At 34.8% G+C, this 26,387-nt stretch overlaps 3 protein-coding genes and 1 long non-coding RNA gene across 6 annotated transcripts; 1 reads left to right on the forward strand and 3 right to left on the reverse strand.

The window, feature by feature from the left end:
- Positions 1–843: 843 nt before the first annotated feature.
- Positions 844–5,866, reverse strand: LOC130724008 (squamosa promoter-binding-like protein 1). 3 transcript variants are annotated; one of them, XM_057575166.1, is made up of 8 exons: positions 5,601–5,866; positions 4,727–4,852; positions 4,467–4,612; positions 3,850–3,947; positions 2,780–3,359; positions 1,631–1,705; positions 1,434–1,541; positions 844–1,342 (listed from the first exon to the last, which is right to left on the reverse strand). In XM_057575166.1, the coding sequence occupies exons 5-8, from the start codon at positions 3,206–3,208 to the stop codon at positions 1,196–1,198; spliced, it is 759 nt and encodes a 252-aa protein (XP_057431149.1). In that variant the 5' UTR covers positions 3,209–3,359; positions 3,850–3,947; positions 4,467–4,612; positions 4,727–4,852; positions 5,601–5,866; the 3' UTR covers positions 844–1,195. The 3 variants fall into 3 exon arrangements, with proteins under 3 accessions (XP_057431149.1, XP_057431147.1, XP_057431148.1); XM_057575164.1 differs by having other exon boundaries at positions 2,780–3,366; XM_057575165.1 differs by lacking the exon at positions 5,601–5,866 and adding an exon at positions 5,033–5,095 and having other exon boundaries at positions 2,780–3,366.
- Positions 5,867–13,953: 8,087 nt separating this feature from the next.
- LOC130723011 (serine/threonine-protein phosphatase 7 long form homolog) lies at positions 13,954–17,016 on the reverse strand. The gene is made up of 4 exons (XM_057573920.1): positions 16,885–17,016; positions 15,609–15,818; positions 14,786–15,422; positions 13,954–14,701 (listed from the first exon to the last, which is right to left on the reverse strand). Exons 1-4 carry the CDS (start codon positions 17,014–17,016, stop codon positions 14,403–14,405), a joined length of 1,278 nt encoding a protein of 425 aa, XP_057429903.1. The 3' UTR covers positions 13,954–14,402.
- A 370-nt stretch (positions 17,017–17,386) lies between these two features.
- Positions 17,387–18,611, forward strand: LOC130726705 (histone-lysine N-methyltransferase, H3 lysine-9 specific SUVH5-like). Its single transcript, XM_057578002.1, has one exon. The coding sequence runs from the start codon at positions 17,416–17,418 to the stop codon at positions 18,604–18,606; it is 1,191 nt and encodes a 396-aa protein (XP_057433985.1). The 5' UTR covers positions 17,387–17,415; the 3' UTR covers positions 18,607–18,611.
- Positions 18,612–22,296: 3,685 nt separating this feature from the next.
- Positions 22,297–26,370, reverse strand: LOC130724545 (uncharacterized). Its single transcript, XR_009014566.1, has 6 exons — positions 25,860–26,370; positions 25,675–25,754; positions 24,495–24,686; positions 24,268–24,379; positions 23,770–23,889; positions 22,297–22,486 (listed from the first exon to the last, which is right to left on the reverse strand). It is a non-coding gene; the product is annotated as an uncharacterized LOC130724545 (long non-coding RNA).
- Positions 26,371–26,387: the final 17 nt, after the last annotated feature.

Here is a 26,387-nt window from a genome sequence, read left to right on the forward strand (position 1 = left end):
ATGAAAATGGTGGATTCATGAATGTTAAACTTGTAGAAAAATTTGGATAAAAAAAATAATTGAAAAATTGATATGTACGAAACTTACTTGTGTCGTTGGTCGAAGATCCATAATTTGATGAATTATAGTTGCGATCTTCATCTTTCAGCCTCATTTAGACGGCGATAAACAATGGTCCTTTTGCAAACCAAGTTATCTATTTTTGAGACTGAGGCATATGCAACAATGCGAAAGGGTGAAAAATCGTTTCAAAGGTAAAGATGTTTGAGTGGGAAATTGTGTGTTGAGATGAAGATTTTTTTGTTATTTATATAGTAAGCAAATGGGAATGAAGTTATAGAAGTGGAATGGTTTTTTCTCTTGGCACTACTAGAAAAACTAGTTTTCACATCGGGTATTTTTGAGTTTTAACATCGGTTTTTATCCGATGTAAACAATGTTGATGTGGTATCTCCTAACCTTTTCACATCGGGTTTATAACCGATGTGAAAAGTATACCTTTCACATCGGTTAAGTCAACCAACTGATGTGAAATGTACACTTTTCACATCGGTTCAATCAGGCAACTGATGTGAAATGTACACTTTTCACATCGGTTAAGTCAGCCAACTGATGTGAAATGTACACTTTTCACATCGGTTCTGTCATCCAACCGATGTGAAAAGTATACATATTTCACATCGGTTTTTACAAAAAACCGATGTGAAATATGTATACTTTTCACATCGGTTAGACAAAAAACCGATGTGAAAAGTATACTTTTCACATCGGTTTATACTTCACATCGGTTAGACTGAAAACCGATGTGAATGCTCAACCATTTTTTTTTTTTTTTCACACGAATTTGACTTGAATATACATATTTTTTTAATGAAAATTTATTAAAATAAAAAGAGATCTTGAGAACACACTCTCTCAAGTGAGTTAAACATCCAAGGTCTCAGCAAAAGAGAAAACATAATAGCCTAAAAGAACTAGAACAATTCAGCAATTCTAGTTCTTTAAATGAAGTTAAACAGCAATTGCTCATGAAATTAGGACAAAATAGTTAAACAACAACAATTCAGCAAAACTGCAACAGTTCAGCAAATTAATGCTCCAAGCAGGAAAGCCACCAGCACCATAAGCATAAATTAGGAGAGCAGCGGAGGTGAGCAACTTTGAACCCTATAAACAGATGCAATAAATACAGAGATCAACAATCCATGTTATAAGGTAAGAGACCATTGAAAATGAATGCCATCTGATGCTGCACCCTGATGTGAACCCATCCAGTTCTCCAAAAAGTATCATCTGAGACATCCAGTAGCCTACCCAAACTAGAAGTCAGATCATAGCAAATCTGCAAAATAACAACCAGGTCATGATAGTCAAATTTAAAGAGAAATAACCACCCAGGTCATTTGTCAATAACTTAAGAAGAAAAAGCTTACTTCCTCCCAAACAGCTTCAGCCTGGCGCAGATAAATTGTCAAAACAATACAACCAGGTCGTATGTAGCTTTCAATATCAGTAGGACTGTGTGATAACCAGTCAAGAATCTGGCAATTGAAATCCTCAGTGTGATTAAATTTGGAGAGAAACAAATGAAAAGCAGTTACTCGTAGCTGCTTTGGAAAGCTTAAAGTACCTGTGCTCTAAGTATAAGAGGAAAATCACTCGGCTCTTTACCAAAGAGTTTGAAAACAATACGATCTGTGCGACACTGAAACGTGGAAACAAAAAACTAACAGTTAAATGATGACAATTTCAATATATGATAAATTTAACAAAAAAATGCGTTGTTCAAAAACCTGGGTGAAAAGGGGAAATAATTACCCCATTGTTATTGATTTATTCTGTTATATTTTCCCAAAGTCCTTTTTTTGTGAGAGTGGGGTTTTGACTATGAGAGCTTATTTAATCAAATACTGGAAGCAGTGAGTACCATAAATTCCATATATGAAGGCAGGCAATGATTAATTAATAGGAATACAGACAATTTGTTTTTGTTTTTCAAACTTTTGCCTCAGCAACTTAACTACTTAAGCAAGCAGCATCACATTTGACCCTAAGGAAGGACCAACATTGTTTGAATCTTTCTCACTACCATAACTACTGGATGCAACAACACCATCAAGCATCCTCAAGACAGGTCAATGGGGATAAAAGGCTAAATCCAGACAAGCTATTTAAACCAGGATTTGTGCAGGCATATGTGTTTCTATACAGTACACTATATGAAGCAGCATAAAGACTGGAGACGCATCCAGTAAGAACTAGAGTGATCAAATCAGAATACTCATATATTCATATCAAAGTTTCTATGGTTTCCTGTGGAGGTCAAATATCCTGGGATCAATCCCTCCAAATATGCAAAGCCAGTCTTTTCCAATCCTCTCCCAAGGTCTCAAAACCCCCCTTCAAATAAATATATAAAAAAACTCTGGACCCCATCCCCAAAACAAAAAAAGACCAAATTTCATTCTTCATATATTTCACAGAAATCATGCAGCTAAACCAATTAAAGATGACGGTAATGCTACTTTCGGAGCATGACTAAATGAAATAGTTCATTTTTTATAGTCATACCACCAAGATGGAATTGTGTGTCAAGACATCACCAAAAAAGTCTAATAACCAAGACCACAAACAGACTTGTAATTTCAGTAAAACATCCTCAATTTTCTATACAAAGTTACACAATCAAGGAGCCAAGTTGTGCACTTGAGTGCAAGGAAGGTATTGAAAATTGCAAGTAGAGCAGCCAATTCAAAATAATGAAGCGCATCGGACATACCTGAGCTTCTCCAGTGGAACTAGAAGGGGAGTGGGCAGATCCAGACTCTGAATTTCTACTTGTCTGAGGTGGACTTGACTGATGGGAATCTTGTTGTGTCCATGGGTAATCAAGAGAGCTAGTGACATGATTAGTAGTTCCAGGCAATCTTTCTAGATCTTCTATGCCATCGTCTGAGTCAATATATATGTCATTCAAATCAAAATTATTCATCTTGATTTGTCCAGCGGTACTGTCTCTGGCTTCTGCGTAAGCTGGAGGAGTGTTTGAAATGCTAGGCTTTATATAAGACATGAGCTGCTGATCAGTAGCCCTAGCATCATGTGCATGCACCACTTCTTGTTGCATTTTATTCATAGATACAGTTTGATGTTGTCTTATATCAGTTGGAGAGCCTTGAGAACCATTGGAGAGTAAAGTTGGCACCATCTCTGACTCCCTAGATGAACCCCCTTCTCTCAACAAATTCTCTGGTTCTCGCAAAATGTTAGACAAGTTATTGCCCCCTTGTTCACCATTCCGACTAGCAAGACTCCTTAGAAGATGAGTCAGTAGATCCTGGTCTGTAGTCTGATCCGATCTGTCAGCTAAAATTCATTAAACATGTCATTATCCATCCCAAAAAACCTCAGTTAAAGAAGAAAGACCAACAGAGAAACAAATACAGGAATTTATCTAAAATGCAATTTCACCAATTGCAGTAATAATTCAAGTAGTGAGCAATGCATACTGACGTTTTAAAACAATAATCTACAACTAAAAAAGCAGTGCAAAATTTTAGTTGAGCAAGACATACTGCATCCATTTTCAATCATATTCAAGTCGTGGAGACAATATGTATACATAAAGGAGAACACATGAGAAAGAGATGATATAGAAGCATTATTTTTAAAACATGAGTAAATATGCAAAAAGATGACATTAAAAAACTTAAGGCTGCAAGGAAACCCACAACCTTCGTTCATAAAAGTTTATGATTTTCCCAATACCAACATCCACTCTCTATATGTACTCATAGAGTTGCATTTCATAAGTGTGAACAATACAAAAGACACTCAAGAATTTCACACCTCACTCTTCAAAGCAGATGCTGAGGCAACTTTGATTTTCTCCAATAGTCCTCAGAAGGTGAGCCACAAAGTTTGAAAATTTTATGCAATTGCTCCACCTACAAGACAGAAAGTTGTAGTTTCTAATCACTTTTTTATACACCCAAGCTTTATTCACAAGACCATTAAAGAACATGAAGAGAAGACTGTAAAAAACACAATTCACTGGTGTTTTTTTTTAATAAGCTAAAGTGATATAATATAAAGGGGTACTAGGGGTAACCCAACCCTATACAAAGAAAGGGAAAAACCAGCTGGAGAAAAACAGAAAAAACAAGAGCTGCTGTTTATGCCAATGAGCCCAAATTAAAGATTAAAGCCTACTCAATACTAGGCCTAACTACAATGCTCCCTCCCCAAACTATAAATTGCAGGACCAAAAATGAGATACAGCTAAAGAAAATTGAGACAAGAGAGCCAATTCCAAACACAATTCACTGGTGTATTTTGAAAAGCCACTATATGTAAAACACTAGTGCAATCTGAATTTTCTTGTACAATCATGAATAACAGAGTTTCACAATGACAAATTGAATGGAATTCACGTATACTGCCAGTTTCTTAGAATCATGCTTTACCTTGGATGTGCTTCTACTACACGGTATGTGATGTACTCTAATAGAGATATTAAAACCTTGTGTTTTAGTCTCCGAAGAACAAATGGCCTCAGAACTTGGTGCAGACGATTTATGATCAACAGATTCTCCTCCTCAGAAAGTAAGGCCTTGTTACAGACAGAAAACAACACAAATAGCATATAAAAATACACAAGGTTAGAAGTTACTCATCAAGACTGTACAACATCAAATGAACAAAATAGAAATTATCCAGTGCTTACTTCATCAGCTGAATTATCTCCGGAACTCTCAAATGGCTTATTAAACCATTGAGAAAAGTCCTCTGATGAATTGAATATGTTTGGCAACAAGAAGTTCAGTAGTGCCCATAGTTCCTCAAGACTATTCTGCATAGAATATAAAAGAAGCCATCATCCATACCATCAATATCACGGAAGGAAGACTAAAGACAAAGATGAGTCTCTATCAAGGGCTGGCAGAAACTTCTCTATATGATCATACAAAAAAGCACAGGCATATATTTGAAATCCACTTTTAATCAAATACAATCAATAATCCAAAGAAACCTGCAACGGAGTTCCGGTTAACAACAATCTGTGCGAGCTCTGATAGTGTTTCAGTTCAGCATTTAAAAACGCAACTATATGACGGTAACAGTTTGAACTTTGAAGTTTAAATAAGACTACATTAGTCACAACAAGATTCAGATTTATACTAGTATATATAGTATTTTGTTTGTACAAACTTCAATTATCTTACTCTTTATTTAATTAATATTTGCAGAAACAACCAATAGAGTCCAATCTGAAGTCATCTTTACAAGATGTTTAGGTATAATTGGTTGCTTCAACTCCACAACAAACAGTACAACGATCGAAGACTATATATGTGTGTTCATTAAATTTTAAAAGCAAGAAGATCTTCAAACATGTGGTGGTCACAGGCAATATGCTCGTTTTGCTGCTTCTACAGGAGTGTATATATATATGCGGTGACCTTCATCAATTATTACATAATGCCAGAGTTTTCTTGTACAATCTGAATTTTCTTGTACAATCATGAATAACAGAGTTTCACAATGACAAATTGAATGGAATTCACGTATACTGCCAGTTTCTTAGAATCATGCTTTACCTTGTATGAATCGCAAAACCCCACCAAATTAAGCGACTTCCATCTTCTTCCTCCAAGTGTTAGCAAACTTAGGTTTTGAGAGAAGCACGAGCGGAGGCGAGTCACGAGCAGGAGCGGCGGCGCGTCACGAGCAGGAGCGGCGGCGATTCACGAGCAGGAGCGAGGTCGAGGCTTAGCAACGAGCAGCGGTGAGTGTTAGCAAACTTAGGTTTTTTCCGGCCGTGAATGGTTGAGTTGTGCGTGTTTGGATATTTTCAGTGTTGTGTGAGAGACTTTTCCCAACGGTTGGATTATATCCGATGTGAAAAGTACTTTATTAAAATTTCAAAAATGCCACCGCATTTATCTTTCACATCGGTTGTTATATCAACAGTTGTAAAACATGTTTACTAATTACTTTCCACATCAGATATATTATCAACCGATGTGAAATCTCTCATTAAAGTTCACTATAATTTCAATTTTGCCACCGCTTTATCTTTCACATCAGGTGTTTGTGTACCCGAGGTAAAAACTCTGATGTTAAATCTATATTTTCTAGTAGTGTGGTTTTAATTATTTATTTCTGTGTCATGATTAGATACTTTAATGTAGGATTTTAAACCAATTTTGAAGGTTACAAATTTTTAAACTTCTTCTAAATTAATCTCTTAATTTATATGTAACTTCTAAATTGCATTAATATTTTTATAAAAAATTTTGTGTGTATAAAAATATGTAACCTATATGCGCATTTAAGACATTTTATTTATTTATGCAATAATAGAAAGCATATGAGAATATGATTGTAGAATATGAATGGTTGTTGTAACATCATTAGGTAATTTAAAGTGGGATGTTAAATGTTTATTTTTTTAACTTCTTATAATTAATTTCTTAAATGTATGTAACTCCTAAATCGCCTTAATTTTTTAAACTTCTCATAATTCACTATTAGGCACTTTTTTTTGGCAAATCATTATTAGGCACTTTGATAAATCAAATGCTTGTGAATCAACGGTTGAGATTCAATCCAAGAGAAATAAATTACTTTTTTACTAAAATACCCATGTCAAACTTTCATAGTTTTTGAAATTAATTGTTGAATGACTGGTTTGCTCCCAAAGTTGCACAAACTCTCTCTTTATATAGTTTATAGAAAATAATAATGCATCGAAGCGTTAAAAGAAATAAGCAAGGCATGCCCTTTCCAGGGTGGTAGATATATTTAATTTATCTTTAATATGTATGATGAAGGGCCATCTTTTATTCTCATAATTTCTGTCTTCTATTCTTCGATTTAGTCGCAATATATTTTTTCTCACCTATAGGTTCTGATCTTTCCTAAGCGCTAATATCAATAAAAAAATAGACAAAAGGATCAAGCTATATGTGATCACAACAACAACAAGCATAAAAACAATAACAAATCATTGAATCAGTATTGAAGAGAAAAGTCATCTAATCTCATCAATTTTGTCATTTCATTATCCCATGGATGTGTTTCTAAATTTAAAATCGAATGAATCTGATCCAATCGATAGCAATTTTTTGTTTTTGGTTACAAGAGGAAGAAAATCTATAGTAATTTGAATTGGATTAAATTTTTCAGTTTAATTTTTTTTCTTTTTCCTTTCAGATTAGTATATAAATCTTAAATATAATGTACAATATTAATATATATAGCGAATTCGGAAAACGTGGCACAAGGTTGAGGAGAGCAAAAGGAAATATGCATCTCTTCAAAAAGAGTTGGATGCTGAAAAATACAAGAAGAAATTGGTCCTCGGAGTGTTATTACTTATTAGGGATTATTGTTTTACATATTTGACTAGATAGTGTCTCTTGTTTAACTCTTTAACTGAAATAAGCCTATGTTAACTATCAATATTAATTTTTTTTTACAAGAGGAAGACCGATATTAAACTCTTTAACTAATATAATTGTTAATTAATTTATTTCCTATGTAAAAATAATATAATTATTAATTTCAAAAAAAAAACTAATATAATTGCTGTTTCTTGTGCCCACGTAATCTGCTGTTTCATGGAATTGCTAAAAAATAAGCATAATTGTTATATGTCCATGATAGTTGCCAAATATGCTCACACTATTCTGAAAACTATAAATATCCTAAAGAACATGACAATGTTAACACCATTGTCAACTAAAAGGGGTTCCTAGTTCCTACGAAGGTAACACTGAATCAGTTTAGCCATTGTCAATTTGTCATCCAACGGTGGCGCCTCATTCTTTAACGCCCTTAACCGCCTGGTTTTAATTTGTATTTCTGTTTCATTATCACTTGACTGGATCCTTAATCAAATTTTATTTAGTATTTTTTTAAAGAAAATTTTATTTAGTAGAACTCATCCTAAATTGCTTAGGAGATGAATAACATGTTATGTAAATGGATGATTATAGGGCCAGAGTCATTGAAAACTGCTTATACAAGTGTGAGAAAAGTCTCTTAAACAAGGTGTGTTCGAGTAGATAAGTGACCCTAAGTTGCCTTGCTTTGACATGCAGATCTCAGTCCTCTTGTGCTCGAGCAGACACAATCAGACGTGGTGTTCATTCTTGAGTCATTCTATCAAGCCTTGTGGAGATGCTCAAATACAAGCCTTTTGGTCGACTAAGATATCCTCAAGTCGGGTGGTTGAGAAGCCGACCGAAACAATATGTATTGTTTTTTAATTTAATTTATATGTATTTTGAGAGTAAAACTTTTTATACTACCATCATATTTTCTCACATTAAAAAATAATTTTATAATTTATTTAAAGAGTTTAATAACTATATATTGACTATGTAAAATAATTTTAACATATATCTAATTAATATTCATAATTCTACTATACATTATAATTAAATTACCATTAAAAATGAATTGAAAAATTAAAGGAAAATGATGAGATGTAATTGGATATTTCTGTTACCCTTAATTTACCCTATACTTAATTTTTTTTTGACGGGACCCTATACTTATTAAACTCTTAATAAAAATAAAAGACATTTATAATTATGAAACTATTGGATAAATCATTTTTTTGCCACGTAAAATTTTAATTTATGAGTAAAACACTCACCCCAGGTTTAGCAGAATTGAATAACCTTCATTTTCCAGTTAAAAAAATAAAAAACTTCATTTTCATTTTATCCAAAGTCTACATTTACTGGGCAATCCCTTCTGACAACTTTAATTAAATAATTTAAATATTTATATTATAAATAAAATAAAATAAATTGTTTCATGTATAGAAATTCAGGATATTTTATAATTTTATCATTGCTATTTAATACTAAATTAGACTTTTAATCACTTAAAATTATTTTATTATTTTTAACTTGTGTCATAACATCATATCACTGTGTATTTAATTTTAGAATAAAATTGTCCCCGTAGTATAGCTCAAGTGGTAGGAGTTAGAGACATATGAGTTGGGTAGGGGGAGGTCTAGGGATCGATTCCTGACGGATGCAATTTATCTTTCCGATGTATAAAAAAAATTAAAAATAAAGTTAGGTTGACATCCCAAATTCAGACTTATCCAAAGAGAGATAAAAGTACGTAAAAGAGATAAAAATGAAAAATGAATGATATAATAAATGACAAAGATAGAAATATATGTCACACAAATGAATGATATGATAAGTGAAAAACGATGAATAAGAAAAAGTAGAGAGAAACTCAAAGAATGTGAATGAAAATATGATGAAATAAAAAGTATGTATAAAATGTAAGACCCGGTTTAGGGCATATTAATTAAATAATAATATTAAATATTATGCTATGAATTATTTGTGCTTATGTGTCAAATAATGTCTTTAAAAGGGAAATTATTTGGTAGAGGCAATATTAGGCCTCAATAATGTCTGGACATCGATATACGTGACATTACGATTGTTTTGACTGTAATTTTAATATGACAATATCACAGTGACTTTTTAGGTAAAAAATGGTCTGGCAGCGACGGTGAGTTAGCAATTCTCGATGACGATGACGATTTCGTGGGTCACACCACATGAAAAGGTGTTGGGCGTGAATTTAAGAATATTCCATGAGAGAAAATTCATTATTTTCCTTTAGGAGGGTTTTATTTAAATAAAATGAGTTTTATTTAAATGAAATGCATTTAATTATTTTTAAATTGAGATTTTATTAAATAAATAATTTTGAAAATAATTTTGGGCTATTGATGAGGTGGTGCACATAATTTTGGGAGGGAAAAGTTGAAAAGAATTTGTCAAATTCAAACTTAGTCAAATGGAGGTTAATGGTGAAAGGAGAAGATCAAGGGGTTTGCCTCCTTGACTCTCTTAATGAGGAGAACTTGGATTTGAATGATAGGATTTATTAAGGACCATTTTAAAAATAAAGATTCCCTCATTTAAGTTTTGGAGGGCTTGTCTTTGAATCTCTAAAAGTGAAGGTTTTAATTGGATTTTAATGTATGATTAAAGCATAAAATAAATGAGATTTTGGGTAAAAAATAGAAGATCAGACAGAGCAGATTCTCAAAAATATGGGGGAGCGAGCTACACATATTTTGTTGGCTGACTTGAAGGACTTCAAGAAAGTTAATGAGATCTGGAAGATCTATGCTAAATACACCTTCCCTTCACCTGCCCCAGCTCGTTCAACGTATCAAGTAGGTGCTTTGCCATTGGATGCCAATATTGAAATTGAGTGCATAACAGCACTGTGAGCTCTACTACTAGTAGTATAGCTCAAAAAAAACTGAAAGCAATTAAGAGATTTTTTTTTGTTATGTGGGGTCATATAACATGGACCATAGCTGGATGTCAACTCATTATTTCAAATAAAACCATGTCTACCATATACCTGCTGGAAATTATCTTTAAAAAAAAATAGAAGAAGAAAATAATTGCAAGATGGTCCTCGGTTTGACTTTTGATGGCTAAATATTTCAAATCATTTTGGAGGGAAAATCTTATTTAAGACTCACTTGAATGCATTGTCTCCAAACCTCTAGGATAAATAGATGGCTTTACATTTGCATTTTTTACACCAAGAGTTTTCCTCTCCTCTCTAGCTTGCGTGAGCTCTCTCTCCCTCTCTTGTTCTTCATTTTATTTTTCTTACTTTGTTTTATTCCTTGATCAAGGTGATGCTGGTCATTCTGAGTATGCTCTGTGATTGTAGTATAAACTGATCTTTCACATCCATAAAAGAATGATCATTTGATTGAGTATGATGGTCGTTCTTATGATGTTCTCCCATTTTCATAGCAAAATTGTTAGAAAGAGCCTTTGATCTTGAAAGAATTGAGACTATACGAAAATTATGTTTTTCTTCGAATGTTCTTCAAGCAAAAACTTTTAGAAAGAAAGCTTTGATCTTTCAAAAGAAAATGTTTTGAATTTCAAGATTTTAGGAGGGAATTTCTTGATCAATAAGGGCATGAGTTTATGATTGATTCGATTGACCAATTAGTAACGTACTCTGCCTGTTCGTTAGTAGGACATTTCCGAGTGTAGACCTAGCTTCAAGGAGCAACTCATTCATGCTTGTTAGATAAGAGTTGTGTGGAAAGAGAAAGAGAATAAAGAGTTGGTGCCTTGGTGGAGGTAGAAAATCAATGTTGTTAATCACTTAAGAGGAAGTAAGTTATCTTTCCTGATTAAATTACTCTATTGACTTTTTAATGTAAATAATCAATATTAATGGTTGTGATGTCGTATTTTACCCTCTAAATTAACTATCTCACTTTTGTAAAGCTAAATTCTATGAAGATAAACTTGACTGACAGTTAAATAAGATAGGCCGCTCCACTTTATTGAGTCCTAGACTAAGTGAAAAGAGATTGAATTCGAGAGTGTGATTTTTTCCCCTTCACTTTAACATATTATGTCTCTATCATTTCACTACTTATTTATAAATATTTATATGTTCAGGATAAAAATGATATTTTATTCAAAAAGTAATACTTTTTTTCTATTCTCTATTTGACTAAATAAACAAATAGAGTCCACATCTTTTTTCTCTTTCACTTGCATTTCTATAATATCAAAAAATCTATAAAACTACTATTTTATAAATTTTTTTCTATACACATCTTTTCTCTACTCATATTGTATCTTCTCATTTTCTCTCCTTAACCAAATGAAGTGTAAATACTTAAATTTGACAAAATCATAGTGGTAAAAAATAATACCCCTTACTCTTACCTTTATCTCTTATAAGAGAAAAATGTGTGATATAATAAGTGATGAGTTAATAGTTACTTAAAATAGAAAAAGAGAAAATAAATGCAAATCAAAATAGTATTGAAGACAAAGTGTACTATGACTATATCCTATTGAGTAGGAAAATGTTATAATCACACTTAATTCACTTCACCTTTAGAGTATCTCCAATGCTAGTTCTTAATTCTTAATTTTTAACACTATTCATGTGGGCTCGTATTGCCACATGTGCTTAAGCAACTCTCAAGCAATTTTGCTCCAACCATGAGTTCTTTGTTCTTAGTTCTTACCACTATTCATTTGGTCTCACCAACCACATGATTTATACTTTTTATTTTAATAAAGTAATAAAACAAAACAAATAAAATAATAAAGTAATTTGGTTGAGAGAGAAAAAATAGTTTTTTATGCTAAGAACTCAAAAAGTAAAACTCTTTATATAAGAACTGAGTTCTTATTTTTAAGAACTAAGAACTTCATGTCAGCACCTCCAATCGTTAAAAACTTAGTTCTTAGTTCTTAACTAAAAAATAATAACTAAGAACCTTGCAGTGGAGACTCCAATGCTAGTTCTTAATTCTTAGTTCTTAGCACTATTCATGTGGGCCCGTACTGCCACATGTGCTTAAGCAACTCTTTGCAGATTTCGCTCCAACCATGAGCTCTTAGTTCTTAGTTCTTATCACTATTTATCTGGTCCTACAATACCATTATTTTCATATTTTTTATTTCCATATAATTTTGATTTAAATTTAAATGCTAATTTAATACTTAAATTAAATGAATGAGAGAGAAAAAATTAACTTTTTATGCTAAGAACTCAAAAGTAAAACATCTTATATAAGAACCTAGTTCTTATTTTTAAGAACTAAGAACTCCACGTCATGCCTTCCAATGGTTAAAAACTCAGTTCTTAGTTCTTAACTCAAAGATAAGAACTAAGAACCTTGCATTAGAGATGCTCTTAGAGAGATATAAAAAGTGAAGAAAAATGTAAAAATTGAATGAAAATGAAATGGAAAAATAGTAAGGTGTGAATATATCAAAGTTGTATACAGTAATAATACAATTTTCATTCACACTTCTTAAAAATAAAATTGGAGGGGTGGTAAGAGTAATAGAAAGAAAAAAGAGAAACTAAGGATGTGATGTGATAAATAGTACCCCATCCGTTCCTATTTATAAGAACCAAATTGAAAGTGCACTTGGTCTTTTTTGTAAGAATCAACTTGGAGTTTGTGGAGAATTAATTATTTTTAGACAAGAATACTCTTATTTAATTGAATTTCTCTATCTTTCCACTTTCTATAGCATTAATGATGCATAAAAATTAAGAATAATGGGTGGAGGGTAACTTTGGAAAGTTGATATAAATTGAGAACAAATTTAATACAATTATCTAGATTAACCAAATTTTTTAAAGGGTGTGAAATGGGTGCTTGGTTCTTATAATAAGGAACTGAGGGAGTATGATTAAAATAGAAAAGAGATGAATAAAAAATGAAGTGAAAATAAAGTAGACAGACCTGAAAATTCTCCTCTCCTTCTTACTTGAATCTTGATTTTTACCCGTGTGTCTTTCTTTTCTTTATCTGCTTTTTCACTGTTCTTCCTCAGCTAGTCCTGCAACTCATTTTCATCACATTTGAAAAGGTTTGATTTTGCATCTCATGCTCGTTTAGTTTCTCATAATAATGGATCCCACATAACAAGTGTAATAAAATCACTCTCCCCGACCCCGCCCCCTGCGACCTCTGGGTCCACGAGCTCGACCTCCACGAACACCCTCTCCAAGATCACCCTCTCCACGAGCTCTGCCTCCACGAGCTCCGCCTCCATGGGGTCTGCCTCCACGAGCTCTGCCTCCACGAGCTCTGCCTCCCGCAGCTGCGGCTCCTCGAATAGCAGAAAAGGCAACTCCCTGGGTACCAACGAAGGAACTCCGTCGAAAGAGATCGAGCGCCCTCTCCGTGAGGATCCGGGGCTGTGTCCCTGGAGCAAGAGCACCTGGCACCTCCAGGGACTGCTCCAACAACTCCACACCCCTACGTATGGCAGACTGCATAAAAATAATATACAAAAATAATTTCATTAACAAAAATCACAATTGAATGAATAAAAATAATATACAAGTTTAGAATCCAAACTTACCACAGCACTAAGCTCCTCCCTCCTATCCTCAGGGATGATGAACACATGTGACACTCTGCTATACCACCTCATGTAACCCTCCACCGCCTCTCCCGGATATGTAGCAGGTATCCCCTGAGGGCGGAGGTGCGGCTCAAACTCAGCATAGGCAGCATCTGTGGTCTCAGCAAGGGACCCCGTCGTCTGGATCTCAGAGGGGTGTCGAGGGATGTCCTGTATGAAGCCAAACTGACGCATAACCCGCTCTGGTAGATGTCGGCTCACAGACCGGCCGTAAGGTGTCCGGATGTAGCCGGAATAGAGGGCCCTGGGATCCCGCGGTCGAACATCTCGATGGTCCTCAAAAGGGGTCCATATGATATCATCCACTGTAAGCTCATCGAGCATGACTCGTCTCTCATCGAGTCCGGAATGCGCGATCCGAGACGTGGACCACCGCTGCGCCCTAGGCTGGTCCTGTGTTTAGCCGGGGACCTCCGTCCTGATAATGACGCTGCTGGATATGTACTCATACGCCCATGACAGCACGAGGGAGGTGAACCCACCGATCTGCGCTGTCTTCCTGCGGGATGCACGACTCAGCTGTTCGTACAACGAAGCCAGCACAATCGCACCCCACGCGTACTCCGACACGCGACCGAGGTCCTCAAGCATCCCGATCCAGTAGACAGTAGTGTGGTAACCACCACTCTTGCTGGCAAAGAGGGTGGCACCAAGCTGGTTCACCAGCCAGATCCTAGCAGCATCCTCATAGCGTCCCCCTACAATGAAATGAATTAAGTTAACAATTATTAATAATACTCTAAAAATAAATACAACTTAATAAAGTAATTATTAAGACATACCATCCATAGCAGACGTGTACATGGTCTTCAGAGTAATGAACCGAATGTTCTGGCCACCCGCCGCCTCAAACTCAGCCAGATAAGCAGCAACAGATCCTCCCAAGAGCTGGGCGCAGAGCGCTGCAACCTCGTCTCGCTCCCCTCTGCCCGGAGTGTAGAACCTCGACCCTGTGGGAAGATGGAGAAGAGCAGACACATCGTCCAGGGTGATAGTCATCTCCCCGAACGGCATGTGGAAGCTACTCGTCTCCTCATGCCATCTCTCAACAAGGGCCAGTACGACAGCTGGGTCTGTCTCCGGTAACCCGCACCAAGGCAGGTGATACAAACCCGTCTGCTGCAGCAGCTGTCGCACATGTGTGTGGGCCTCTGAATCGCCATCACAGGGGAGGTTCCATACCTTCCCCCCAACAGTGGCCACCCTCAATGTCCGACGGTCCACGTACCGCGGGTCTGTGCGAAGAAGTGCCTGCCACGTCCAAGGAGCCTTGTGGTCAGGATAATGCGCAAGAAGCGACAGATCCTCAGGCCCCCCGGGAAACGGTGCCACCCTCTGGATGAGGTCTTCATCCGCACCGCCCTCTGCACCGCCCTCTGGCACCACATCTGGCACAACATCAGCAGCATCAATCTCCTCCTGCAGAATAAGAGGCTCCTCCTCCTCACCACTAAGCTCAGAAGAAGAAGAAGACTCCTCGCCACTAGGCTCAGAAGAAGATGTCTCCTGACGAGGTAACTCAGCCATCGGAGACAACGGAGCAGGGTCCAGCTCAGCCGGAGCCCTAGTAGCAGACGGAGCGGGGGTAGCTGACGGAGCCCCGACCGGAGTAGCAGATGGAGCCGGGGTAGCTAACGGAGCCTCGACCGGAGTAGCAGATGGGGATGGAGACGGAGCTGAAGCCTCTACCGCCTGAGTGGCTGCAATATGGTCGTCGCGCCTGGTAGAAGCATGCAAGCGCTCGTGTCGATCCGCTGGATCCTCACTAGTAGAAGCATGTCGTGACCTCTTCCTCCCGCCCTTCATTCTCGCTATCTGTGCAAAACAAACAAATTTAACAATACTTGTCATGATAAGTAAAGCATTTTCACATATGAGCATATCATTTGAGTCATTTTTTAACTTAATCAGGAAATTTCCAATCAATCGTTTAGCAACTAACCATAGGAAAAGGAAAATATAGAGAATTAGTTGTTAGTTTGCATGTGAATGTGATTAAATTAAATTTCTAGCTGTGTTAAGGTCAAGCAACCATCATCACAAGCAAACAAAAACAATAAACAACTTTCCTAATTACAACACATGAAGCATATGATTTGAGCGCTTAATCTTTTCCAATAAACAATAAACAACTTTCCTAATCACAACACATCAAATCTATCTTGATCTTTTCCAATTCTCAACAAATCAGCAAAGTAATCCTGGAAGCTAAATACATGCCATGGTTAAATATTGGAAATAAATTTTGGAAGTCTGCACTGTCATACTGTCATATCGGAAAATCATTTTCCATTACCATATCGGAAAATCATTTTCCATTATCATATCGGAAATTGATTTTCCGATATTATAGTAAACCCAGAAACAGACCCAAATGCACCCCACTCGTGCCCGTACTCGTTTCATGGAATTTCAGGCAACAAAACACAACAAAACCTACCTCTAATCATCAATCAACTACCCTAGTGTTCAACCATTGACCTAATTCAAACTTCAAATGTGAAAATCATTGAAATCAAAACTTACCTTTTGAATGTAATGGAATGGGTCTTTGTGGGAGCTTTGATGATGATTAGAACCCACCTTTGAGATGATTGAAGTGGTGGAACCGAGCTTTGAGAGAGGATGCGATTGAGGGAGGGAAATTTGGGTTTTGAAATAATGGGTTTCAAAACCCAAACTGTCGTGTTTATATGTTTTAAACACGATCGGTAAATGATTACCCGTTATAGAGTCGGGTAATCATTTACCGTTTTTAATCAACTGGTTTTCTGGTAATTTCGCCCCCCAAGGTGGGGCGGGGGGCCTAATGGGTGGGGTGTTAAACCCAAATCCCACTTGCTAGGCGTTACAACTTCATTATGATGGGAAAGTTTGGTACTTTAATGCTCTTGTTTTCCATTACTCTGTTTTCATCAGTTCCAGTGGGTTTTTTTCTCTTGAATGCATGATGGGTTTTATGGTCTTTGCTTATGCTTGTCTCTATATCTTCCCCCCTTTTTCTTACATCCATTTTCACTGCATTGAAGTTTCCCTTTTTCATTTTCTTTCTCCCTCAGCTTGTTCTGGAACTCCATTTTCATCACATTGAAAAGGGTTTGATTTTTCATCTCATGATTGTGTAGTTTCTCATCTTTTAATACTTTCTAGCCGTTACAACTTCCTTATGATGGTAAAGTTTTGTTCTTTAATGCTCTTGTTTTGGACTTTACTGTTTCAGATTTTGGGAGAATCTTTGGTTAAATCTCTCAAATATCTTTGATTCAAAGAGTCATGCTTGTTCCATTGTCTTTGCTTATGTTTGACTCTAGCTTTTCCCCCTTTTTCTTACACCCATTTTCACTGCATTGAAGTTTCCATTTTTCTTCCAGTTGAGTCCTTGTTCTTCTATTTTTCAAGGAGTGATTTAGAAATGGAACCGTTTTGGAGAAATCATGGAAAAGGGTCATCATATTCATCTGTGGTTTCTTATAAAGGAGTCTCTCTGAAACACAAAAAGGTGAACAAAGCATTGTCAGTGTTTAGGAAATTGTCCTCCAAACTTTTTGATGAACTCAAAGCCGAGAACCCTCGAGATTCTGGAGCGAAATTTAAAGCCCTGTGTAACGCGGCGAAGATAATGAGCGATAAGCATGCGTGTGAAAACACGAAAAAGCGAGTCGGAGTTGTGGAAGGAATTGAGATTGGTGACAAGTTTCAATACAGGGCTGAACTTGTCATTATTGGCCTCCACCTTCAGCATTCAAGTGGTATTGATTATATGGGGAAGGGTGAGAGCTCGTTGGCAACAAGCATTGTGGTAACCAAACGCTATGCTAACACGATAAACCCTAATGGTTCCTTGGTTTACATAGGTCAGGGAGGGAACTCTGCTGCAGGAAGAAATGTTCTGTCCCATGATCAGAAGTTGGAGGGTGGGAATCTTGCTATGAAAAATAGCATGGATGCTAGAAGTCCTGTGAGGGTGATATTGAAAGTTTTTGGGAGTTCTGATTATGAGAGTGAGAATGAGAGTGACAACAGCTCTATGTTCTCATATATTTATGATGGACTGTATTGGGTGACTGATTTTACCCAAGGCAGGGGTAACAATGGGAAACTTGTGTTCAAGTTCACATTGGATAGAATGTTAAATCAACCCCAAAGCTGTGTTGCTCATGGAGATTTGGGTTTGAAAGGGTCGTCTGCTTCAAGTTCTAGTACTCACAAGAGATCAAAAGGTAGTTCATCAGCAGCACAAAAGGAGAAGACTCGAAGGAATGATGTTTCTGAGGGTAAAGAAAACTTTGCTATTCCGTTGATGGCAACAAGTGACTGTGCTGAATTTCCTCCACCTTTTGAATACATAGTCGATTTAGTCTATTCAGGGAGGTTGAGCTTGATGCAGCAGCCAAATCCAAAAGATTCGCGTGCTCCATTCCAGCTAGCCATTTATAAGACGGAAAGGAAGGGTTGGGGTGTTAGAACCCGGTCGTACATTCCATCTGGAAGCTTTGTGTGTGAGTTCATTGGGGAAGTTCATCACTATGGATCAAAAGCTGGATTAAGGTTAGGTGTTGATAACTATATACTTGACATGGGTATGTATGTTTCTAAATTCTGATGGATATCTTCTCTTATGTGTGTGTGTGAGTTTGGACTTGATTCAACAGATGCTTTGATCTGGTTTTGTAGGTGCTGGCAAGGGATTCATCGATGCAACGAGATATGGAAACATTGCGAGATTTATAAATCATAGCTGTTCTCCTAATCTCTGTATCAGTGATGTTGTGTATGATCACAATGATAAGAGCCTTCCCCACAAGATGCTGTATGCTGTGAGGGACATTCCTGCTGGGAGAGAGCTCAGTTATGATTATAATTCCTGCAACAGAAAACTTATTAAGGCTGACAAAATTAAGTGCTTCTGTGCTTCACAGGAATGCAAAGGATATATTTATATTTGAAGGTATGTATGGATTTACATGTTTAATCTTCTTTTTACTTATTGGCTGTGACTATTATGAAAGTAATTTGTAGGTGGCAATGTGTATCATATAAACTAGTTTTTTTTGTAGAAGTTGTGTTGAATTCAAGGTTTCAGGGGTGGTAGATTTTGTCAAATAGTAAGATTTTGGTGTTAATGATTAACATAATAGTTAAAAAATTGTGATAGTTTTGCTTCCCAAGGTTGGTGATGAATTCTTGTCATGGTAAACTGTTATTGATTATTATCTTGATACTTATTACGTAACATCTTGACATGTCTACCATTTTCAGTTTAACTGAATCATGATATGATGAGCTAACTGGTGAGTTGAGGTGAAGCAGCGTATGGTTCTTGGAAGTAGTTAGTATGCTATGCATGAAGAAGATTGATACTTGACAGGGTCTAATGACTTGTATTATATTAGCTAGAAAATTTGTACTAGCTATAGCTTATAGCAACTAGCAAGACATGATATCCATATTAGGCGATAATCTTTTTGATTATCAAGTGTTTTAGGATAATTCAAGTGACCATTTAAAGATGTTTCTAGTGACAATCTATTGTATATCTAATCAACCCATGTTGATGTTGACTCGGTTGCTAAGTGACAAAACACTTCCTCTTAGAATTTTATGTGTTCAATTTCCATGTGAGGGTTGTGTTTGTTGAAACTAATTATCCCAAAAGTTTAAATCATTAGGTAAAAGTGAATGTTTTATATTATATTTTTAACACACTCCTCACACAAGAGCCTACATGAGTTTGAAGTGTGTACAATGTTCATCCTAACTACCATGTCCTGAAATTCAACTTTGTTTGTAATTAGAAGAATTGGAGGTGATAAGAATTGACCTTTTAGACCACTTAGACTTGAACCTTAAACCACTTAATCATAGAGACTCTGGTACCATGACAAAAACCAATTATCCTAGAGTTTAAACTATTAGGTAAATGATACATGAACTTTAAATTATATTTCCAACCCAGCGTCGGTGGGCGATTTGTATGAACACCTGTAAGTGACTTATGGTTTGGATATATGCTTTGATCCGTGATGGTGACGGAAGCTGAATTAATCAAACTTTTTTCAAAGCGCGTGTGATATAATATAGTGATGTCTCGTGTAATGTGTGACATAAAGTTTTGATGTCTCGTGTAACTGTAACATTAAATGATGATGTCTTGTGCAACGTGTGACATAAAGTGGCATTATCTCGTGCAAGGTGTGACATAAAGTGGTGATGACGCATGTAACGTGTGACATAAAATGTTTATGTCTCGTCTAATGCGTGACATAAAATAGTCATGTCTCGTCTAGTTTGTATATACGTGAGTAACGTGACATAAAGTTGTGTTGTCACGTCCATTGTTGATTTGGTGAGAACCTTAACATAAAGCTAAGTCGGGTCACTCTCATATTTTAACAGGTTGAAATTTTATGTTTATCTTTCTTTTCACATGTATTCATTTAATAAGTGTTGGTGAGACACTTTAAATTTTTATGAAATTCATCCTGAAAGAATTTGCATTGAAATGGACCAAATACACACAAACAAAACACTTATGAACATCTTCAATGCCAATGATATTTGGTCAACTGTGTTTGTTTAGTATCGTGGTATGTGTTTAGTTTAAATGTAGACACCTTCAAATCCCATAAGTTAACAATGTGAAAGTTATAAGCTTATAATACAAGAAAATAATTAGCTATAGATTTTGAAATTTTAGGAACATCAATAATACTATTAAAAGAGCAAAGGTTCAAAGGACCAAATGCTGATGTGTCGCAACCACAAGCATTCTGCTCTCTCATGCAATCTTAGACTTAGTGGTATTCCACATGGCATTCTACAAGCTCTTATCTCCTTTTTACTGTACACGTGGCATTTCCTTATTTTTTCTGTTTTTTTATCATGCTCCACTCACCATTCTCTCTCTCACTATCTTCCTTCATTATTAAGAACTCATTCTCTCTCCCACTATTTTGTTTGTTTCCAAAAATACATAAAATTACTCCCCTATTCTCCATAAAGCCTTTCATGGCATTTTTTTTATCAATCAAATTTTATCTGTACCTTTTTTTCTTGGTATAAATCTGTACCTTAATTATAATCAATGAATCATCAATACTTATATTAAAACATAATCACTCCAAGAAGTGATTAGCTGATGTGTCAGCTCCTCAAATATTTGGAAATATTTTATTCCCCACCCTGAATAAATAGCAATATTTTATTCCCTTCTCTATTATTTTACTAGTTTTTTACCCGTGCAAATGCACGGGGAAGTATGTAATATGTGAATATTTATTTATTATGCTTAACATGATAATTCAATAAACTAATGACAATGATAGTACAATTTTTACATGAAATGTTTGGTGTGATGACCTAATTGGAACTTGATGGATCAAAACTTCCCAAGTCCATGGTTCAAATTCTACTCGTAACAAATCTTTAAAAAAAACATGAAATTAAAATTTAAAAGTTGTGAATTTTTTTTTAAAAAATCTATTACTTTTATATGAAAGTATTTTCATGTAAAATATTTTTTTATGTGAGAAATTTTAACATACAATTTAAACATAAATAAATGTATACTACAGAAGTATTAATGTTTTCTAATTTATGAACCTTCATTATCGAATTATCATACTTTTATATGTAATAACTTCTTAAATTCTTCCGTTCAAAAAAAAAATTTCTTAAATTCTTTAATTTTTTTCAAAAAAGCACTTATGTCATATTAATTTTATTTCTAAATTAACATAAATTATTTCGTCTAAAATATTTCGACTTATTGTGTTTTATTTAAATGGTTTACAGTATAATTGAAAAAATTGTAGCTATATTAATGTTTTTTAAACCACGTTAGAGAATATTTTACTTTCATTCCTGTATTTACTTATACAATTATAAATAAAAAAAATCAATGTCATGTTAATTATAACATGAAAGTATGATCATGTAAAATATCTATCCTATCAGATAGTGAATCCAATTGCAGGATAAGGAAAAGCAGAGGAAGAATGGACATAAGCAATTGACAAAGAATAGTATAGTAAGGGAAGAAAATATCTCTCCCCGTAATAATTTTTTCTTTGTAATTTGTACAAATATGAAAATAGGCTATATTATTTTATAGTACACTTTTAACGTAAAATTATGAAGTAGTGAAATGATCCCCCCGTGAGAGCTTTAACCTTGTAATTTAAACATAAATAAATATATACTATATTGATATTATATATATAAAGATAAATAGTTATTTACAAATTCCAATTGCAAAAAGTCAATATATCGTACAGAAAATAACCCCAAAAAAGGTGCAAATTTTCATTTTCATCAGTTAATATCCTTTTGTGGGACCATGAAGCATCGTCTAACAAATCCAACCTCATTGAGTGTCTCATCAAGCTGCGAATACATAAAAATATAGAACATAGACACCAATTTGCTCATAGTTGTAAGTGTCCACTCGCCATTCTCCTTGCATTTGTTTTTCTTTCTCTTCTCTGCTAAAAGTGAAGGAATAGCTTCTCATCTCAATCAAACTCAATATATGATGCAGTAGAAGAATATGAAAAAGAAACAAAAGTCGAAGCAGCAGTTCAAAGAAAATAAAATGTAGTATATGACTTTTCAAAGAAATGTCTAATGTCAGCTTGAAGAAAATAAAATGAGGAATACTAAAGTGTATAAACTTCTCTGCTTAAATTCTAATTGACCTTTTTTTTGTTTCTCTTATAAGTACTCTGAGGTTACTTTCTACAATGCTAGAACTTGAATGATCATAGAACACATAAATGAAACCCTTAACAAAGAACACTTCACGACACCATAGATTAGGTGGCTTTGTGTACCAAATATATTTGAATTTTAAAATTGAAGCAATCACTTCTTTGGTTTGAGGAAAAAAATGTGTTTTGTGTGTTTTCTCCCTTTTTAATTTTAAACTAAACTTACACTTAAATTAATAATTCTAATTGAACTTGAGAGACTAATTAATCTACTACATGTTTAACATTCATTGAACGAAAAGCAATGTGAAAAAGCACCATAATTGCACCTTTTACCCTTAAACAATACTTATCATATTATAACCACAACAAACAACGTTGCTAACCTTTAAACAGTATAGAGGGAAAGGATCATTAGACAATATCGATGTAAGAGAAAATGGTAAGACCCAGAAACTTGAGGTGATAGAGCTCAGAATCAAGAGAATTAACATTTACATGAATCAAAAATTCCTATCCAATAGCAATATAATTATTCAATTTCAAATAATTTGACAGGTTAACAATGAATGAGCAATATTGAGCTTTGAATTCAAGCCATGTAGTATTTATTCAAAGTAATAAAAAATGAAGACCATAGCTCATCGAAAAAGATAAGGGAAGTGATTGAAATTTGAAAGCTCATGTCATGGATGTTTAAACTTTAAACTAATATTAGAAATCAAATGACATGGTATAAACTAACTAACAAACAAAATAAGCTTAAGAAACATGCCACCTAACCTAATTCATATGTCAAGCAAAACATTGGAGAGATGTCTTCAATCAGAAGCTATCAGTTCAAAAAGGTCAGAAAAAATCTTACCTCCAACATGGCACCCTACAGGTACCAAACTGCTGCTAGTTTAAGTTATATCCACCCTACAGTACAGTCTAGTCCAATAAGTATAATTGTTTAGTTGAATTGGAATATCCAGAGTAATTATCTTAACCCTCAGTCAAGTAAATTTATAGCTTCTCAAACTATTAAACTATCAAGAGCGAAAACCTGAAAGTACCTTAGATTTGATCCCTCCCAAATTTCTTGAACATGTCCTTTATTTTATATCTTCTGCGATTACATTTTTTACAACCATTTCCAATCTCCTCTCGATCAAGACACTTCAGAGAAGCTGATACTGAAATAGAATAAGAAACATAGATAGTCACCATGAAAATCAACATATATAAGGTGAAACTGACAATACAATTAAGTATATCACCGATACCCCATAAGTTTTAAAATTCAAGTATTCAGTTATTTAGTTAGGTGGCTGACACTAATATTCAAAGAAGCATTTCCTTTCCATGTCCGTAATTGTTTATGACTAATAGATTTACAACTGCACTGATATTTAACTTTTATTTTCTATCCTGGGTATTCAGTTAACATATTTTTAGTAATTACATTTTATTCCTAGTATCTTATTTTAGTCCCTTTCTTCTAGATACATGAGAATCTTTAGTTTTAAAAATAAAACCCCTTCATGGTTATGTGTATGTGTAGAGACAGATACCTGTTTATCAAAGTTCATGTCATCTTCATCACCACAATCTTCAGATTCTTGAAGCAACTGAGCATTTCTTTTTTATCCGCTTTCCTTTCCACTTCCAGAAATTTTTTTATACCTTAAAGCAACATAGGAAAAAATTAACAAAGCGCCAAAATATAATGAAAGCATCTAAATCAGTATGAAATTTCAAAAGAAATAGAGAGCCTATAAAACTGGAACTCAGATTATACAGGAAAACTGGCAGTGACCACAACAAACAGAGAGAGCAACATTCTGCATTGAAGATAATGAAACAACAAACATTCCATAAGCCAGATCAGCAAGCCACTGCCTTGCTAGATTCCTCTTCCACAATATCTCTTTCTTTTCGATCATATGAACAATAGTCTCATTGTGTCCCTAACGTCAATGGATCCAATTTACTGAAACAAAACATCACTAACAATAAAAGGAATGTCATTTTCCAACAAACTAACAACAACAAAACACAATCTCATTAGATTACAAACATGGCTATATGTCTATTATTAGCTCTTCAACGAAAGGAACTCTAAAATCTGACTTGGGGTCAGGTTGGCATTCAATACTGTAGTTGATAATGATATGTCTGTCTCTTTATAGTTAGTGTTTTACTGTTGCCACCATCACCACAAAAGAGATATGTAGGATTATATGTTAGAAAACACTATTGAGAAAGCCTCTATTTGGTTCACCAGTAAAGTAAATCCATTATAATTCTAGTGATGAATAATTTGTTTGATCCTTTGAAGCTTTAACATATTTGATTTTGATTTTATGCTTAGTAATTATTCAATCTTGTATTCAAATTTGAACTTGAATTGTTAGAGCTGTTATACTAAGTTTGAATTTGAATTCAATAACGACATGTAACAGTCGTGTGCCTATCTTAGATAACAACCATTTAAATTTGCATTCCTTCCTATTAATTAGGATTTAGTTGTTATAGTGATGTGTATATGTATAAGTGATGTAATGTAACAATCTGATTCAATCAAATTCAACACCATTACTCTTATAAATGGATAAGTGAGAAATTTAAGGAATAAATTAATTAGATAAATTGAAGAGAAATTTAAGGGATAAATTACTAAGAGAAATTTAAGGGAGAAATTACCTAATTTGAAGAGAAATTTAAGGGATTATGGAGGAATTTGAGTTACCTGAAGGAGTGAGTAAAAGTATAGAAGGGAACGTATATTGGCCATTGTTAACCAAAAATCAAAATCATCAAAGCAAGAATTTTTATAAAAAAAATGAATGAATAGATTTAGGATGACAGTAATAAAAAATCAACCCATGTATGAAGCTTCAGCATGTATATTGCCATTGTTAATAAAAAATCCCTAAATGGTACATGAAGAACAAAATCCCTAAATCAAGTCTTCATACCTGAGTGTCTTCATCCAGCAAGCATTTGAAGATCTGGACATGGGTGAACAAAACGACGATTGGAAGAACACGACGCTATGCTGTCAGAAAAATAAAAATTAAACAAAAGGGGTTTTAGAGTGCTCATAGGGAGAAAAAAAAGCATCGAAGCAGTGAGAGAAGAGAGAAGAGAGAAGAAAGCAAACCATGGTGAAATGGGAGATTACTGCAGTAAAAAACGCAGATTCGCGTGCTTGGAGACACGGGTAGGAGATGTGTAACCAGAATCGCGTGATCTCCCAGTTCGTCATTGATTGAATCGCGTGCCGAATAGATTTGGGGCTCCTGATAAGAATCGAGTGATTCATTGATAGCACGATGAATGTTGAGAAGAGATGGATTTTATCGGGATCTGCTTTTTCTCTCAGATTGTTGAGATTGCGGTTGAAGGAGAAAAAAAAAGTGGAGTTTGGGAGAAAGAGAGAGAAAAGCCTGATATCGTTTGAAGGAGAGACAGGATAGTTTGAGCAAAGAGAAAAAAAGAAATTAGAAAATGCTATGAAAATGCCACGTGGATTATGATGAAGAATGGGTAGTAAAATGCCACCTGGAATAGTGGGACCCTGAACTATTCCTGTTTCTATATATTATGGATTATGGATTAGTTTTTATTCATTCTTTCACCACATTTCTCTCTCCCACTATCTCATTCTTATTTTTCTCTCTCCCACCCA

The sequence above is a fragment of the Lotus japonicus genome, chromosome 6 (assembly GCF_012489685.1).
Source record: "Lotus japonicus ecotype B-129 chromosome 6, LjGifu_v1.2".
In the NCBI taxonomy this organism is placed as follows: Eukaryota; Viridiplantae; Streptophyta; class Magnoliopsida; order Fabales; family Fabaceae; genus Lotus; species Lotus japonicus.

Excerpts from the sequence above, each read along its gene's own strand:
- LOC130724008 (XM_057575166.1), bottom strand. The coding sequence starts at position 3,208 with ATGGTGCCAACTTTACTCTCCAATGGTTCTCAAGGCTCTCCAACTGAT. Across the intron at positions 1,542-1,630 it reads CTCTTATACTTAGAGCACAG|ATTCTTGACTGGTTATCACA; the intron begins GTACTTTAAGCT and ends TTCAATTGCCAG. Across the intron at positions 1,343-1,433 it reads CTGAAGCTGTTTGGGAGGAA|ATTTGCTATGATCTGACTTC; the intron begins GTAAGCTTTTTC and ends GTTATTTTGCAG.
- LOC130723011 (XM_057573920.1), bottom strand. The coding sequence starts at position 17,016 with ATGGATGTAAGAAAAAGGGGGGAAGATATAGAGACAAGCATAAGCAAA. Across the intron at positions 15,423-15,608 it reads CGGCTCCATCTGCTACTCCG|GAGGAGATTGATGCTGCTGA; the intron begins GTCGGGGCTCCG and ends CTTATTCTGCAG. Across the intron at positions 14,702-14,785 it reads GTACACGTCTGCTATGGATG|GGGGACGCTATGAGGATGCT; the intron begins GTATGTCTTAAT and ends ATTTCATTGTAG.
- LOC130726705 (XM_057578002.1), top strand. The coding sequence starts at position 17,416 with ATGGAACCGTTTTGGAGAAATCATGGAAAAGGGTCATCATATTCATCT.